We start from the raw sequence: 17441 nt of genomic DNA on the forward strand, positions 1-17441 counted from the left end.
TTATAAGTTCATGGGGAATGAAAGTGGAAAAGATGCTTTGCCCACCTTTACTTATTGGCAATATAAGTGTGTAGTTTGTTAACATCTGCTAATAATCCTGAAATATACATTGGGCTAGTATCCATTCTTCTGTAAAGATTCAGAACATCTGACCTACCAACACTGTCTTAAACAAGAACATTTACCCTGGAGGGAATTTGTGGGCAGCAAAGTGTTAGAAGTGCCATGAATTAATCAGAATTGTTCATGTTGCTACCAGTCGTATTTGCCTTTATGCCTTTTTTGAACATTGATTTAAAAGGAATTTTGAGAGCATATTCTAATTCAAAGAAAAATATATTTAATTCTGACCCACACATCCTCTCAGCCCAAATTCTTAATACTTTGATGTATGCCCAGACTATGGACTAAGACAGAAAATGGGGTGGGGGTGGGGGTCGGCTTATACAGAGATATACCATATTAGGGCTTTTACAGGAGGTTTAAAAAGAGAGCGAAAAGCTTCCCTGTAGGTCTCTTAAATGCCATTCCCTCTGATTCTCCTCCCCACTCATTTGAAACATTGTTGCCAGGCAAAGATGAAAGAACCAACCGCAGATTGGTCAGCAGCCAAGTATTTGAGGGCTTCTGAGTAAGAGCTTCGGTAGCTATAGAAATAATTAAAACTCGCTCTGTGTTAGGTTGTATTTGTGTAAATCTTTTTTTGTTGAGTCTCTTAAACAAAGTAAGCTGGCTGTACAGGAAATAGATGCAGTCAAGCCCTGATAAAGTAGCATTGTGAAGGCAAAGAATATGAATGTAAGCTGAGCCAGCTAATCAATTATATTTTTGTGTGTTCTTTAAAAGTAAAACCTGAAATTTTATAACCTGTTTTTCACCGTGTGTAACCAGAATGTATGTGATGGGCTGCATCAGTTTTACTTAGATCCTTGTACCCATTTCTTTATTAACTCAATAACTGTATAAATTAATCCATGCCATCCAGGAAATCTTTACATATAATGGTTTTGTCTTGATTAGCATAAGAGTTCTTTCCATCTCTTAAGAAATGCCTGGCACCTACATACTGAATGCATCACTCTGGTACCATAGAGCTACCCCGGCAGCACTTACTAATCGAATGCAGAGCATTCTAAATGTTTTATCTGTGCATTTTCCCCCCTATGTCGAGTCTTCCCCATCCTACAATGGAATGTTCTACTTTGCTGAGGGTCAGTCATGACTTACACATGTGAGTAAACCTACTGAAATCTATGCTGCCTCAACTCATAAAACAATACAAGATGCTATCAACGGCAGGAAAAGGAAAAGGCCAACAGGGTTCCCAGTGTTCTGATTGCTGAACAGGACAAAGTAAAGGAGCTTCAGAATCTTGAGGAAGTCTGGGTTCTGATTGGCAGTGAGCAGGTTGTAACTTCAAACATGCCGAAAATATTATAACAGAAGAAGAAAAAGTTGGGCCAGCTCTGCAGACAGTCTGTCACAAGCTCAGAAGTGAGTTCCCAGGCTGGCAAAGGAAAGGAGCACTTGCAGAGGTGTTAAACTCAGCCACTGGGGGATGGAGAACTTTTTGTGTTGCTCTCTAGAGATCCTTCTACCAGCTCGAGGGAGTGGGCGCTGGTGTGCCTTCAAAACCAGGAAGGGTCACCAGGACAGAAGGTCTTTGAGGGCAAGGGATGTGAGGGGGGAAAAACTGAGATTACTTTCGTCTCTGGGGGGGTTGTCTCCTTACACACCAAGAGAAAAATGAAATAGCAATAGGCTCAAATCTTTCCCCCATTAAAGTCAGAGGCAAAAATCCCACTGACTTGAAATGGAGGCACGAGCAAGCTCAACATTTGCGTCTGTAGCAAAGCTTTATGGGAACAGAGATATTTAGATGAACAAAAGATGAAAATCACATTATTGATGGGGCAAGTAATCAAAATACAGTCACTGTATCAGCATATGATTTTTCACTGAAGTGACTGCCCAAAACAGATTTTCTCAAATGTGAGCCTCACAGCCAGCTGCATGCTGTCAGGAAACAGTAGTGAAATGCAGTATTTGTTATAGGTGAAAAATGCTTTTATGCTTCCACAGAACTATCCCCTCTGTGCTGCCTGCTCACTTACTAGCTACCAGCCCTAACCATCTCCCAGGAAGTGCAGCAATCTAGGAGAGGCGGTAGGGACCGGCGTGAGAGTGGAAGAACACTTCAGAATGTATTGGGTACTAATGGAAAGTGTATTGTTCTGTGATGATCTGTTCATTTGAAAAATCACAACTGTGAATTTGCCTTTGCTTCTTTACGTGTCCTACCACTCCCAGTTAGGCCCTCTTCCTACTAGATCTGCTGACTCCTACAGAGCTGATTGTGTACAGATGGTAGCACAGTCCCGTTCGCTATCAAGTCTCCCTCTGGTCCCTGCAGTTCCACTCAGTTCTGTTACTTCTTTGGTGCACACACAGAGGGGACAGGCTAAGGAAAGTTTTTGTCTCCTTATTGATAAAATTTTTGAGACTTTACTTGGAATTGGAGCAGTTATATAGAACAGATCCAAAAGAATCATTAAAATGTGTATAAGCCCAAACACAAAGCTGGTGTGCTGTTACTGATAGGACCAAGGACTATATGTTAGGAGCCAGAGTTACAAGGAAACAGCACTGTACATTTAGGCTGATAGTGGGTACTAAAGGTTTATTGTGTATCTATCAGGATAATGTGCATGACTTACACAAACTCTGGGAACAGAAGACTTGTGATCATTTTGGCTAAATGGGAATTCATGGGAGAAGTTTGCCAGAAAATTGCCAACTTTTTAAACATTTAGCAGAGTGAAAACTGGGCATTTTCATTTTGTCTCCATGCACTTTGTAATAATGAATTTTGGCAATAATAGCACAAATCTTAACTTTATGTAATAAATGTTTTCGGGTATGTGTACTGTGGCCTCATGAGTTTGCTATGTCACAAAAGATGTCATTCTTTTTCCCTCCTCCCACAGATCCTTAGAATTTGCACAAGATACACACCAGAGCAAGACACTATGACATTTTCAGATGGCCTTACCCTAAACCGAACTCAGATGCACAATGCTGGATTTGGTCCGCTAACTGACCTTGTGTTCACATTTGCCAACCAACTCCTGCCTTTGGAAATGGATGACACAGAAACAGGCCTACTTAGTGCCATCTGCTTAATTTGTGGAGGTATTGTACAGCGTGAACTTGGATACTTTAAAACCAAATCCATTAGGAACTTTCCTTTCTTAATAATTTACATTGCTAATATATATAATAATTATATATGTAAATAGATATTTAGATAAATATAATAGATATTTATTTTATATATCTATGTAATATATTAATTTCTGTATGCAATTTACATTCAGGGCTTTTCACTTGGCCAAACTTTGTAGTCCTTATACAAGTAAAATTGCCTTTGAAATCAGTCAGCTAGATCACTGGGAGTTTTGCCTGAGAGAGGTCTGCAGGATTTATCCCATTGTGTTTTTTTTTTATTGTAAACTATGTATGGTATTATGTGCACACAAAATAAGCTAACCATTTCTTTTGTACAAGAGGGATAATTAATTTTTTTATCCAACTGCTGTCTGTAAATATGTGTACACATACACGTGTGTATATACACATATGCACACACACATATAGACAGAGAGATCCTGGGCTCAATCCTCCTTTACAAAATTGTAATTATGAACAACATTTTACACAAACAAGTACACTAGTGGTGCTGACTTGATTTCTTGGTTTTGACTATGACATATGTAAACAGACACTCTCAAGTTAAAATCTAGTCAATTTCAAAAAGTAGTTTCAGCTGCACCTGAGTGTCTCTGCCAAATTTTACTACTCTTTTTAAATAATGCTTTTCTTTCACCTTTTACTGTGCAAAACTCTGACACAAGCAGGAGAAACTGAGTTAAATTCAAAGTATACACTTAAGTGCTGTAAAATGCACATAGCAGTTTTTTTCTCTAATGTCTTTCAGCTATAATACTCTTAGGTGCTACCCACAGCAATAGCTAGCAAAAATTTTTGAGACGAAGTGTGATTGTTAAACTAGTCGTGTATCTTTAATATAACTTGAGCTTAACTTTTATTTAAATATTTTTCTAAGCATTACCCATCAGAATAACTGGTTTTCTTAATGTGAGACATCATTAGTGTGAGTGGCAAATCAGAATCTTTAATATTTGGATTCAGGTTTCAGAGTGGTAGCCATGTTAGTAAGTATCAGCAAAAAGAAGGAGGAGTACTTGTGGCACCTTAGAGACTAACAAATTTGGAGTGACATTTGTTGTAGTTCAGACTAGTGCTGCCATCTGCTGATATGCAAAGGTAATTGACTTGCTCTTGGATCTCGTGATCAAATAACCAAATGTGGCCTTTTAACTTAGTTGAGTCACATTAAGTCTCATTATAAAAATAAACACATACAAAATTAATTTTGAAATGTTACATTTAGCAGCACGCTCATCCCCTGTGGAGGGAGAGACAGGAAGCAGGGTAGTAAGGGTTTTGCGGTGCTCATATTGTAATCCCTCCAAATAACTGAGAAACAGCATGGGTAAGATATGAGGAGACTCGCAGCTTGTTCTCTTCAGGCAGAAGGATGATGACTGAAAGAAGAGACACAGAAGGGTGAGCGTGAAAGAGGAATGAACTAAAAATAGGGAGATATACAGAGTTTGTCAAGATCATGGAGGAACCTCTTGTTATTTGAAGGTTGTGAACAATGTTAGATTTATACCAATGGCAGAATTTTTATTCTCTCCAGACCGCCAGGACCTTGAAGAACCAGCAAAAGTGGATAAGCTACAGGAGCCATTGCTGGAAGCACTGAAAATTTATATCAGAAAGAGACGACCCAACAAGCCTCACATGTTTCCAAAGATCTTAATGAAAATCACAGATCTTCGCAGTATCAGTGCAAAAGGTATGGTGTGCCCTGGCGTCATCGCCATCACAGTGTCAGGAGACAGCTGGCATGTAGAATTGAATTTATGCATTTAAAACCCCCCCTTTTATTTTTCTTTGTTGGGAAATCTTTGTTTAATTCTTTTTATCTATGTTTGTACAGCAACCCCCTGTAGATATGCACCATGCTTTAATATTACCATGCAATTTATACTGAAAATGAGATTTTTGGGTAAAGATGGGTTAGGAATGAAATTATGCATCACCAGGAACTGTCTACCAGTTATTTTAATATCAGAATCAACCTCCGAACTGTTAATTCAGTTGTTAATCTTCTTTTGTATGCAACTTGTGGTTGATACGTGCTGTTCAACCATCTAACTGCTGCATCGAGGGTAACCAGGTGTTGCAGTCCACCCTCCAGTCTTCTAATTGTGCACTCTCTCCACCACGTTTGACCACCTGTATTGCTGCCCTGTAGTCGAACTCTGAAGATAAGCCAAAATTCTGCATTGTGGTGACCACTCTGTGATGCTCTAGTCCAAGCTCTGTGTCCAAGGTTGCAAACAGGTGGATGTAAGTTAGAGCTTCTGAAATTCATCAGCATGTCTTGTCCAGAGCTGCTGCCACACTGTGAGGATGTAGCTGTTGACCCGGATATGCCACTGTTCATCTGAAATTGGCACTAGGCCGGCAGCACTGGACATGAATGTATGAACAGCTGCTGAAAAAGGATGTCACAAAGTCAGTCGTCACAAGTCAGCAGGTGTAGGTTTTTCTTCTGGAGTAGGCAGATCTTCTTATAAAAAGTGTGCAATGCTTATTTATGCCTATTAGGACCATTGTCAGCCTTGTGTACAGCAGGTTGTTTTCATCCGGCATTGCTCTCCATACAGTTTTAATGGTAAAATTACATCTCATCGAAGTTTTGAGGGATCTCTATAAGCCAACACATGCACACAAATTAAATGTTAATGTGTGGCTAAGGCACTAATGGTACAGATAGCAAGATCAAGTAATTCGCCTAACACCTATCAAAGATGCCTTCAAGAATGCAAGGAAGTTGGCGCCGTTCTGGTGGATCTGTCAGCTGGCATGTGTGTCAATGGGGACTGACTGCCAAGTTGTTGCAGGCTATTTCCCGTTAGCCATGGTGCAGCTTATCATGGAAATGATAACAAATTGGAGGTTCATCTTTCAAGCTGGAGACAAAGCTAGCCAGCTTAGGCGTCCCTGTAATAGACTCCCACAAGGATTCATTCGAGCTCCTCTCCTTTTCAACATATACACTTATGACTGACCAACAACCAAGGCTGATAAGTATGTATATGTGGATGACATCTGTCTCACTGATGTGGGAAATGATCTACATGATATCGAAGGGTCACTCAGCCAGGACATGAATGCTCTGGCTATTTACCTTCATCAGTGGAGACCTACATTAGGTGAGTCTAAGACAGTGGCCACAATCTTCCATCTGAACAATCGACAAGCCAATCAGTCCCTTATAGTCTGTGTTGAGGATTGTCTGCTCCTTTTCCATCCGGCTGTCACTTCTTTAGGAGTCAAACTGGACCGCAATCTAATGTACTGGTCCCATCTACAATGCTTAAAGAAAAAGATCACCTCCAGCACTTGCTCCAGAAGCTAGCAGGAACCACCTGGGTAGCAGAGACAAATGTTTTATGAACCTCACTCCTGATGCTGGTATTTGCTCCAATGGAATATTGTGCAGCAGTTTTGGGGCAGAAGTTCAGAGCTGAACACAGTCACCTTTGTTTCTAGTTGGATGCAGCCTAATTGAATTAGTACATCACAAGTTGCTTTCAAATAGAAAATCTGTTTTTCAGACAGCACCAAAAATCTAACAGATGCAAAACTCCCCTAAGCACAGGTCTGATGGACCAGATTCCTGGATCCAAACACTCCTGAACTTTAGAAACTTAGCCCATCTAATTCAAATTACTCTGTATTTCACATATCTGAACTTCTTATTGACAGTGTCTGAGAAACCTTACATTTTAGTGGGTCTGCCAGACAGAATAAGTACATCTCATGGACACACAATAAATTCTCTATTTACTGGATCTCTATGTAGTACACAAGTAAGGGCTGGCTCCTATGCTGTTTGGTGCACCTCGGCTCCAAGAGGGAATGATCTCTAGCAGCTAGCTCTGATAAGGAGTATGAACAACCTCCAGCATGTCTCCCCAACACTACTCTTCCTGCACACTCTGAGCCATCCTGCACTGAGATAGCTGTAGTCCTGAGCACAGAGACTGCATTGCTTTGGCATCCACTCAGCCACCTCTGTTAAGTATGTGATTGCATCCAATATCAGGATTCTGGGGACCCGATACTCGTCTCATCATCTTTACATATGTGTAACTGGATTGGCTTCAATTGAGTTACACCTGACTTACACCAGTGTGAGAGCAGAGGCAGGCCATAAATCTCCAGTTGAACAATTAGTGCACTGACCCATTGCATTACCTGTCCCCCGTTTTTAATAGTCAATATTCTACTTTCTTGAAAGTTTCCAGCCTCTCCTCCCCTGCAAATATCAAAAACAATGCTAGGTTTCCTTCAGCTGCTAGATTTGTCATGAGATTTCTATATGTAAACCAATGGAATCTGTTACACTATTTATTTTTTTTAAAACTGACAGCATTTGTATTTGACAGCATGCCTCAAAACTTTTCCCAGTCGGATCCCAGAAAAGAAGTCAGCATCTTAGTATAGTTGCTTTCAATTAAAATCTAAGTTGTCATAGTTTTAAGACCACATGGCTCTGGGTTAAGAGGTTAGAATTCAATTTATATGGTGAAGTAAGATTTATACGCTGAAGTGAGAAGTTAGCCTTATGGCTTGATGTAAATTAAAAGATCATTCTAGAGGGAAGTTCCAGAACTGGAGTAGAAAGCAAAAGATCTACGTATCAAACATAGTTTAATAAAGCTCATAATTTGTTCATGAGGGTGAAGTTCAGAAAGTTAATTGTCTCTCCATCCGGCTAAATTTACAAAGTCAACTTGTAGCAATATAAGGCTATAAAAATGTTTAGGAAAGGTCACCTAGTCTACCATATGTGCTTCTGGGAAATTTTGTCTTATTCCACTTTGCTGTTTTTTTACCATAGCTCTTCTTATCTGGGCAAATTGCATCTAGGCACCTATATCCAAAATTCAGATTTTCAAAACACCTGCTGGGCTCCCCCCTAAGCCTGTAGGTGCCTCACTTTCCACTAGTAAAGTCCCCTTAGGGCCTAAATTTCTGCCACTAGGCATGCACGCAGCTGCCTCAGTCCTAACATGACTGAGCAGCTTGCTGGTTAAGCCCCAGTAGGGTTCACAAAGTAGGTATTCCTCCCATCTTGCCTGCTGGCCCAGTCTGGTAGGCATACTCGGTACATGTCTGTTGGACTGAGTCCTACATAAAATATCCACCAACATGTATCTCAGTGATTAGAGCGATACCAGTGTTCAAATGCCCAGTCTGCCTGTTCCTGTGCAGCAGGAACTTGGGTCTCCCATGACCAAGGAGTGTCCTAACCTCTCTCTGTGGCCCAGTGAATGTTTAATTATATACACAAAAGTGGAACGTCTTCAACAGGAGACACAGAGAGAGCCAGCTCAGCCAGTGCTGCCTCCTGTTTTTTAAAACAGGACTGACCTGACTTAGGCACCTAACTCCAGGGAAGGGTTCTCAGCCGTGACTCCTGAGTGGTCCACAGGGAGGCACCTCCCTCTCAAGTTAGATGCCTAACTCCCTTTGAGGAGCAGGTCTTAGGGCATCCCCCCCTCCGCTTTTTCCTATGAGTTAGCTCAGGGGTAGGCAACCTATGGCACGGGTGCCGAAGGCAGCACGCAAGCTGATTTTCAGTGGCACTCACACTGCCTGGGTCCTGGCCACTGGTCCAGGGGGCTCTGCATTTTAATTTAATTTTAAATGAAGCTTCTTAAACATTTTAAAACCCTTGTTTACTTTACATACAACAATAGTTTAGTTATATATTATAGACTTATAGAAAGAGACCTTCTAAAAACGTTAAAATGTATTACTGGCACGCGAAACCTGAAATTAGAGTGAATAACTGAAGACTCGGCACAACACTTCTGAAAGGTTGCCGACCCCTGAGTTAGCTTATGCAGCTCCCTGCTCAGAATGCTGCTGCTGCTTCTTAGCTGAACAGTTGGCCATAGCGATTGATCGCCATTTGGTCTGTTCCTGTATGACCACAAGGGCTTAAAAGCCCAAGAGACTAACATTGGAACAGACTTGATGAACCCATGTAATAGCGGGTCTGCCTCCATCCCTCGGTTGGTGGAATTTTATCCTGGATGTTACAAGCCATCCAGAGAATGGCGTTCGCAGGTGGTATGTCTGAAAAGTGTAATACGCTGTTTGTGGACAATGGCCCCAGTAGTCTGTAGTCCGGAGCAACTGTAAACATCTGCATTACAAATTAAGTCATTCCACTTGATGCCCAATGTACAACGGTGGCATTTTGTGTGGAAAGCTTCCAGCTTTGTCCAGTCTGAGTGACATAGTGTCCATGTTTCGCAATCATACAACAGTACAGGGAGGATACAGCTCGAATAGATTCTGAACTTAGTTGTCGTGCTGAGATTACGTTGCTTCCATATTCGTTGTAAACCCATGGCAGACGCTGCGATGCCAATCCGAGGGAGAACCTCCATGTGAGAGTTGGAGTATGCTGGCTTTTATAAGCACCTAACTCTCCCCTTCCATTGTAGAGGGCACCTGGATGCCTAACTTGGGGATGTGAATTTGACTTGATGGCAAGACTCCTAAAAGTTAGGTGCTGCAATGCTCAGCCTAAGTTCCCCTTATGAATTCCACCCTCTGTATATACCTATGAGCAACAGAAATGTGTTACTATGGTAATTGAAAATGGAAGGGATTTTCAAAGGAGCCAAATTCCCTTAGGTGCCTACAAAATCTCCACCATGCTAGCTATTTAAACCCAGTGTACTGTTATCAAAGTTGCTTGAATTCAGGGTAGTTCTAAGATTTATTTGGGGGTTGTACAAGCAGTGAGGGAAATTAAATCCATTATTCTTATAAGCTGCAGGCATGGAGAACTTTCCACATAGGAAATGTCATACTGGATAAAACAGAGGCCTCTTTAGTTAATTGTCTTTTATCTGATAGTGGCCAATACCAGATACTTTAGAGGAAGGTATAAAGAAATCTTAGTATATAATTATGGACCAACCTATACAACAGAAGGCAAGTTTCTTCCTATCCCATTAGTAATTGCTGGCTCATACTCTGAAGCATAGAGGGTTTATAAGCCCTTTTTTATAATGCCATTTCTATATAAAAATACAATTAGTTCAGAGGAAACTGGTGCTATTACCTATGAAGTTTCCAAGAACTTTAAACTACATTCTCAGGGTATTTTATTGCTTAGTAGAGTACAATCCTTTTGTTAGGAGGGATATGATGACATGTTAAAATAGTTTCTATTTCATGGCATATTATGACTTCAGGTTGGAAAGAAGTCAGTGTTTAACCTGTGTTTTTCATATTTACAGTTTCTAGCACTGCATTTCGTAGTCTCTCATACTTATATTTAAAATGTCAAAAAGCCTGTGTCTGTTTATCATCCTGTTGCAGAGGTTGCTGTAGTGTTGAAGGGATTAGAAACAAAACCTTAGAGTGATGTTTTCTTATTTATTTTTGTAATCAGCTATAGAACATCCCTAGGAACAGAGTAATGGAAATACTTTGGGGAGGGGGGGGGGGTGAGAGAGAGAGAGAGTCCAGCAAAAATATCAGAGTGCTCTCTACGGCTAAACAAGTAAGATTTTCTGAAATTTCAAAATTAGGAGCCTTATTCTGATCTCATATTGTTGTAAATCAGAAGTAAATGGCATAATCACAATGGAACAGAGCTCAATCAGGCGCTGTGCATTAAGGCAAATTTTGCCCTAACAATATTTTACATCCTTTGCTGCTGCAGTGGAGCTAAACTGATTATAAATCAGGACACATTTCTAGTCCTTTAATTAAATTTGGTATTTTGTAAAGTTTTACCAATTTGGATGATTCTGAAGAGACATTGAAAATGGTTTTCTTTCACTAAAATAAAAGTGTTACTGGTCAGTCCCTTTACCTATACTGTAGCTTGTATTTGCTGGTATCTTTTATTTTGAAACTTCACAAAATGTTCAAAAGGAATTGATCTAATATTGCTTTTTAGTGACATAATTTTGACTGTTTTTAGTATAGTTAAGTACTGCTTTTTTTGCACTACTACAATTTATGAAATATTTTGCTTATAAAACCTTGTGCAACTCTGAAGGACATAAAAAAGCCACTGACCCCAAAATCTTGTAAGCAAAATATTTAATAAATTGATTACAGGCAAGGAGTTTAAAAAATCAAAATGAAAGGTTTCACTGTATCCCATCTCAATGGGAATATTTTGTCTTGAACTGGGATTTCTAAAAGTAACAATATTAATATGAACAGCCACACTTCTGTTAACCAAAAGGGTTTTTCTGTTGTTTTTAAAGGTGCAGAACGTGTCATTACATTGAAAATGGAAATCCCTGGATCAATGCCACCTCTTATTCAGGAAATGTTGGAGAACTCTGAGGGACATGAACCACTGACACCAAGCTCCAGTGGAAATACAGCAGAGCACAGTCCTAGCATCTCACCCAGCTCAGTGGATAATAGCAGTGTCAGTCAATCTCCACTTTTGCAATAAGACATTTTACAGCTACTTTAGACATTCCTAATACCTTATGTACAGGGATGAAAAAAGCAAGAGAAACATTTTTACTGCTGCTTAGTTTCTGGACTTAATATATATATATTATATTAAAACTCAAAAAGGACCAAGACGTTTTCATATGTATCAGTATATTACTCCTTGCTGTTTAAAACTAGAAAATGTTTGAAACTCTAAATCAGCCATTTCAATCAGCAACAAGAAACTAGTTAAGCTTCTATTTTCTCTTCTGAACAACCAAGACTGCATGGTGACAAGACCAATCTCAAACTTTAAATTCTGGTTACATTTCTGATGACTTTGTACATACAAATGTATGGCTCTACTTTCTATACTGGATGTTTGGTGCTTTCCTTTTTTGTCTTGCATATCTAAAAGGATCAGGACATCAAGTTTATAAAAAATGGAGTACTTGTACCTGTCCAGCTAAGAACATTTAAAAAGACATTCTGATTTAGTTAGTGTGAAAATGTGTCATTGCTCTTTTTGATGCCCTCAGTTTGCATCTCTTATTCCATCTCCTTCCCCATAAAAGTATTCAAAAAATCTGCACTAGCAGAAGGGACTTCTGTATCAGTGTAACTACCAGCTCAGTTATTCAGATGTCATTTGTTCTACTGTTAATGTCACTTTAAATTTTAAAAAGTGGTTTATTACTTGGCTGATGACATATCTACACATTTTTAAAAAACCTACATTTTTTTCAGTGATAGCCTCCAAGGCAGAAACACTTTTCAGTGTTACCATGTTTTTGTTTACTTGTTCACAAGCCATTAGGGAAACTTCATGGGATAACCAACAGGCTTATTCACTACTTTTGAACTGGTGAGTCTAGTTTATTTCCTTAAGAAACTGGGGCCAGGAGTTGGGCTTTCCCAACACACCTGATGCCAGCGGGCTACCACTAGGACTTCCAAAATACATGGGGGAGAGAATCTGGCTTCTTGACCTTGTTAAATCACCATGAATCAGAGTGAAAACAGTGGTAGAATGGTTAACTGATTAAAAAAGTGTCAGTTTCTTAGGTTTCATTTAAAGCACTAGTGGATTTTTTTTATATATATATATATATATATTCTAGCAAGTCTGTGATGTACTTTCACTGGCTCTGTTTGTACATTGAGATTGTTTAACAATGCTTTCTATGTTCATATACTGTTTACCTTTTTCCATGGAGTCTCCTGGCAAAGAATAAAATATATTTATTTTAAAACTGTGTAGAAGCAGTACCTGTAGTCCAAATCTTCACACAAGACTGACAGTTTTCCATTTTTAATGTTTAAACTTCATTTCAAAAAGCAGGTCTGCAGTTTGCAACCATGACAATTAAAATGTGTGCTTTAGCACAGCTGCCTAAAACATTCTACGAGCCAGTCAGACAACTACATGACATTTCAATGAGTAAAAAAGATCATAAAACTGTAGGTGTAAGAACAAAATGTTAAAATGCCTACACACAATAAAAACCATCAATTACATCATCACATAAAATAAGTCAAATGTACAAAAGTCTGCGACAGAAGGGACAAAAGGACAACACAAGATATTTGTTTGAAAATGTTTGTGTGCTCTTTGGGCACTTAATTAAACATAGTAAAATCATCATCTTCATCAGACTCTGCAAAATATTTCACTTCTTTTCTAGCCCGACCCATCCGTGGCTTAGATGCTGGTTCAGAAGCAAAGTCTGTCTGAAAGATGTCTACATCAGAATCCTGGTCAAAGGAGGCTTTCTTGGATTTCTTAAAAAGAAAAAGAAAAAACCCATGATGCCAAAAAAATACGAAATTCGGACATTCACATTGGAAACAAACATTTCTATAACATCTAGATTCTAGACCCATCTAAAATCCCAGTTCAGAATAATGATCAGATTTAGACATTTTAAAATAGTGTAAAAATGCTTCATGTGATACAGAAAATAATAGCCAGATATCAAGAAGCCAAACCTTGTGCTTTTTATGCAACAATAGACTCTGAACTGACCTTGCTTGGGGCTGACTTGGGTGTTTTCTTCCCAGGGTTGTATTCACCTTCATTTTCAGAACCAGATGCTTTCCTTTTCTTGGACCCTCTACCCTTTCCTGGTTGAGAAAAAATAAAATAATTTTACTGATATTAAAGAAGTGACATTTCTTGGTGTTCTGAATGTTAGCAGATCTATTTCTAAAACATTTTAATTTATTCCAAAGGCTAAAATATTCTACAGTTTCACTTCTACCTATGAAAAATGTAAGTAAAAAGCTACCATTCTGTCACTCCAATGTGTCTCACTTTCTGTTTTGTACCTTTAATTCTGCTTCTTTGAAACTATCATCTTGTCATAGGAATCTCACTCTTGCATTTCATGCACTCAGTTCAAGACAAAGCAGTGCTCTACTAGATCTACAGCTGTTGGATCTCTGAGGCGGTGGTAGTTAAATGAGATCTCCACTCTCCCTCAGGCTATCCATGACCAACTGTCATCATTATCTATTTAGAGGAATTAGTCTGATGTCTCATCACTGAGGCATTCTTTCCATGTAGTCTCTGTGGCTATTCTGTTCGGTCTTCTGTGTTGTATCTACTTAGATCCACTCCCTCACAGTTGAGATCTCCTACTATAAAATTCTACTGTGGCCATAGTGTGAGGGATGATAGCTTGTTTCCCACTGAACTGATTCAAAGGGCCAAAACCTCCTACACTAGAAGAGCTTTGCTCTGTCTTTTACTGGGAACGTGAGACCCAACAGTGAAAATGGTATCTGAAGAATAAAGGTTCCTATAAGAAACATTAGTAATAATGAAGAAATAGAGATTTTGTGCCATTAAATGAATTTAAAGTACAGTTCACTTAGCACCGTTTTACAACGTTGTCTATGGTGGGAGGTACCAAGTCAATGTGTAATGTTGTACCAATGAGAAACATCTCATGGCTGACTAGTGCATATTAGGAAATGAACACAATTTTCATGACACTCAGAACAGTGCTGTTTTTTCATTCACAAAACTCAATTTGACCCTGTGTTATACAGAGAAGCTGAGAAAGTCAGACAATTCACTTAATACAACATGCTTGGAAGTATGAGCTTTAGTGGTGATAGGGTAACATTAGTAAGATATAATGTAGTAAAATTCTACAGATATGTATCTATAGTAATATAATATACTAATCCTAACAATGCAGTGCACCAAAATCCTTACCTTTGGGTGGTGCAGTCTTCTTTGGAATGCCAAATTCTGAATCTGAATCAGAGTTTATAATTTCCATCTTCTTCCGCTTGGGAGATCTTTTAGGTTTAGGGGGTATGTCTGAAGCTGGTTTTGCTGTTCACAAAATCAGAGATACTAGTTGCTGAATTCACATATTAGGTTAATAAATCTTATAGTTAAGAAGATACTAGGCACTCTGATCATAGTATAATTATCATGTAGCACAGGGGTAATCATTTTTTTTGGGTCAAGGTCCAGATTTCATGGTCAAGGTATTGTCAAGGTCCAGACTCCAGAGAAAATAATACAAAAACAATACTGATAAGTAAAAAAAAAAAGATGTCATAGTCTGTTCAAAAGCATCTGGCAGTCCGGATTTGGCCCATGGTCTGCCTATTGTCTACCTCTGATGTAGCAAATGAGTAGGTGAGAAGAATTTTCTGTACTTGGGAAAATTATGCCCCTTATACTCAGGCTGAAGCTTTCTCTCTGTTGCATTAGCTGGAGGTCAATTTTTTGTCCTTTATGGAATTAGCTGCATCAATGTTGGTGAAATGTTTTAGTTAAAACACTTGTGTTTTGTGCAGAAATAACTCACACACAGCTTTGTTTTAAAGTCTAAAAATGGGTATTTGTTTTTAAAGACAATGCATCACTTCAGTTCGGAAAAAAAGTTAAAATTGTCTGCATCCACGTATAAAGACTTCAAGTGTGCATATTTCTTCTTCACATTTATGGCAGCTGAGAATGTTAACCTCAAAATGGAAGAATGTTCTATTAGAGCAAACATTTTTCTTTCAATGTTCAGTTTTATTGTTTTAGACTTACATAATAAATTAATAATTGTTACTATATTTCACAAAGCCCAACTGTTTGTGGAGCATGTCCCAAAAAATGACATTCACTGCCCTGAAAAGTTTATAGCTGCTATCAGACATGCCAAGGACTTGAGGGGAAGGATGGGATAACAGCAGTAAGATATAATGTAGTAATTTAGTGAGGGCTAGTGAACAGCACAGCAGAGAACATTTTTCTGTTTGAAGGAGAATATGAAAAAGGAGGGGTAGCAGGAAAGAGAGCCTACGAGACTACTGGCGGTGAAATGGGAGGCAGCGTACAGAGGCTGGTGTCAGAAAGGAGTAGATGAGCTGGGTGCAGGAGAAAGGAAGGGAAACAACATGAGAGACAAGAGCAGAAAGGTATGGAGGGGCAGAGTTGTGCACTGACTTAAAGGTAAGGACCAACTAGTTTGAACACCATGTGAAGGAGAACCTTATTTTTCACCATTTTAAGTTAACGTGAGTGGTAAGTGTGACGCTGTGCAGTCTATATGGTTTTATAAAAATATGGTAAGAATATAATGTAACTGGGATATGCTTCATGCAAAAGGTCTCTTGTAAGGTATCATTACAAATCTTATAATCTACTGAGTGTGATCATTCTATTTGTATAAATGTACCGCTCTTGTATCTAAAACTAGAAATATAAAGTATAACTCTGAGGGTCTATTGTAATTATGTAAAGTGTGGGCCATTAATGGTGGTTTGGAATCTTGATGACTCCCATTAACAAGGACCATTGTCTGCAGATGGCTGTGTTTTACCTATGAGTCTTCCTGTATATGTGTATGCTGGCAAGTGGGTAATGAAGTCTCGCAGTGACATGTGATCATGTCACCGGAACTGGAATCCATCTTTAACATGGTGCTTTTCCAGTGAGGGGGGATGAAAACCCAGAGGGACAAAGGGTTTCCCGCCTTATGCAAAAGATATATAAAGGAGTGGAACAGAACAAAGGAGGAGAGAGGAGCCATCATGAAGAATCCCCTAGCTACCACCTGAGCTGCAACAAGAGCTGTACCAGGGGAAAGAATTGTGCCCAGGCCTGGAAGGTGTCCAGTCTGAGAAAAAACTTACTAAAGCATCTCTGAGGGTGAGATTATCTGTATTCAGTTTGATTAGACATAGATTGGCGCATTTTATTTTATTTTGCTTGGTGACTTACTTTGTTCTGTCTGTTACTACTTGGAACCACTTAAATCGTACTTTCTGTATTTAATAAAATCACTTTTTATTTATTAATTAACTCAGAGTATGTATTAATACCTGGGGGAGCAAACAACTGTGCATATCTCTCTATCAGTGTTATAGAGGGCGAACAATTTATGAGTTTACCCTGCATAAGCTTTATACGGGGTAAAAAGGATTTATTTGGGTTTAGACCCAATTGGGAGTTGGGCATCTGAGAGCTAAAGACAAGCACACTTCTGTGAGCTATTTTCAGGTAAACCTGCAGCTTTGGGGCAAGTAATTCAGACCCTGGGTCTTTGTTGGAGCAGACGGGAGTGTCTGGCTCAGCAAGACAGGGTGCTGGAGTCCTCAGCTGGCAGGGAAAATAGGAGCAGAGGTAGTCTTGGCACATCAGTTGGCAGCTCCCAGGCGGGTTTCTGTGATCCAACCCTTCCCAGTAAGAAAAACAAATATCTCATCGTTCACTAAGGCCAAGAGCTAGCAAAACACATGCATTTATAATTGCTTTGTTAGAGTGGGACCTAAGT

General features: G+C 39.2%; 2 protein-coding genes across 13 annotated transcripts in view; one reads left to right on the forward strand and one right to left on the reverse strand.

The window, feature by feature from the left end:
• The window catches only part of RARB (retinoic acid receptor beta), a 485822-nt gene extending 472917 nt beyond the window's left edge, over nt 1–12905 (forward strand). For all 8 annotated transcript variants that reach the window (XM_065583499.1, XM_065583500.1, XM_042840255.2 and 5 more), the window contains 3 exons: nt 2988–3192; nt 4787–4945; nt 11472–12905. In XM_065583499.1, the coding sequence (XP_065439571.1) occupies nt 2988–3192; nt 4787–4945; nt 11472–11668 (561 nt within the window). In that variant the 3' untranslated portion in view covers nt 11669–12905. The remainder of the gene's footprint in view (nt 1–2987; nt 3193–4786; nt 4946–11471) is intronic.
• Nucleotides 12906–12948: 43 nt separating this feature from the next.
• Nucleotides 12949–17441, reverse strand: part of TOP2B (DNA topoisomerase II beta) — a 122319-nt gene continuing 117826 nt past the window's right edge. For 4 of the 5 annotated variants that reach the window (XM_005297078.5, XM_024107360.3, XM_065583496.1 and 1 more), the window contains 3 exons: nt 14876–14998; nt 13679–13776; nt 12949–13434 (listed from right to left, as the gene is read on the reverse strand). In XM_005297078.5, the coding sequence (XP_005297135.2) occupies nt 13273–13434; nt 13679–13776; nt 14876–14998 (383 nt within the window). In that variant the 3' untranslated portion in view covers nt 12949–13272. The remainder of the gene's footprint in view (nt 13435–13678; nt 13777–14875; nt 14999–17441) is intronic. The other variant, XM_065583497.1, reaches the window with a different exon arrangement.

The sequence above is a fragment of the Chrysemys picta genome, chromosome 2 (assembly GCF_011386835.1).
Source record: "Chrysemys picta bellii isolate R12L10 chromosome 2, ASM1138683v2, whole genome shotgun sequence".
In the NCBI taxonomy this organism is placed as follows: domain Eukaryota; kingdom Metazoa; phylum Chordata; order Testudines; family Emydidae; genus Chrysemys; species Chrysemys picta.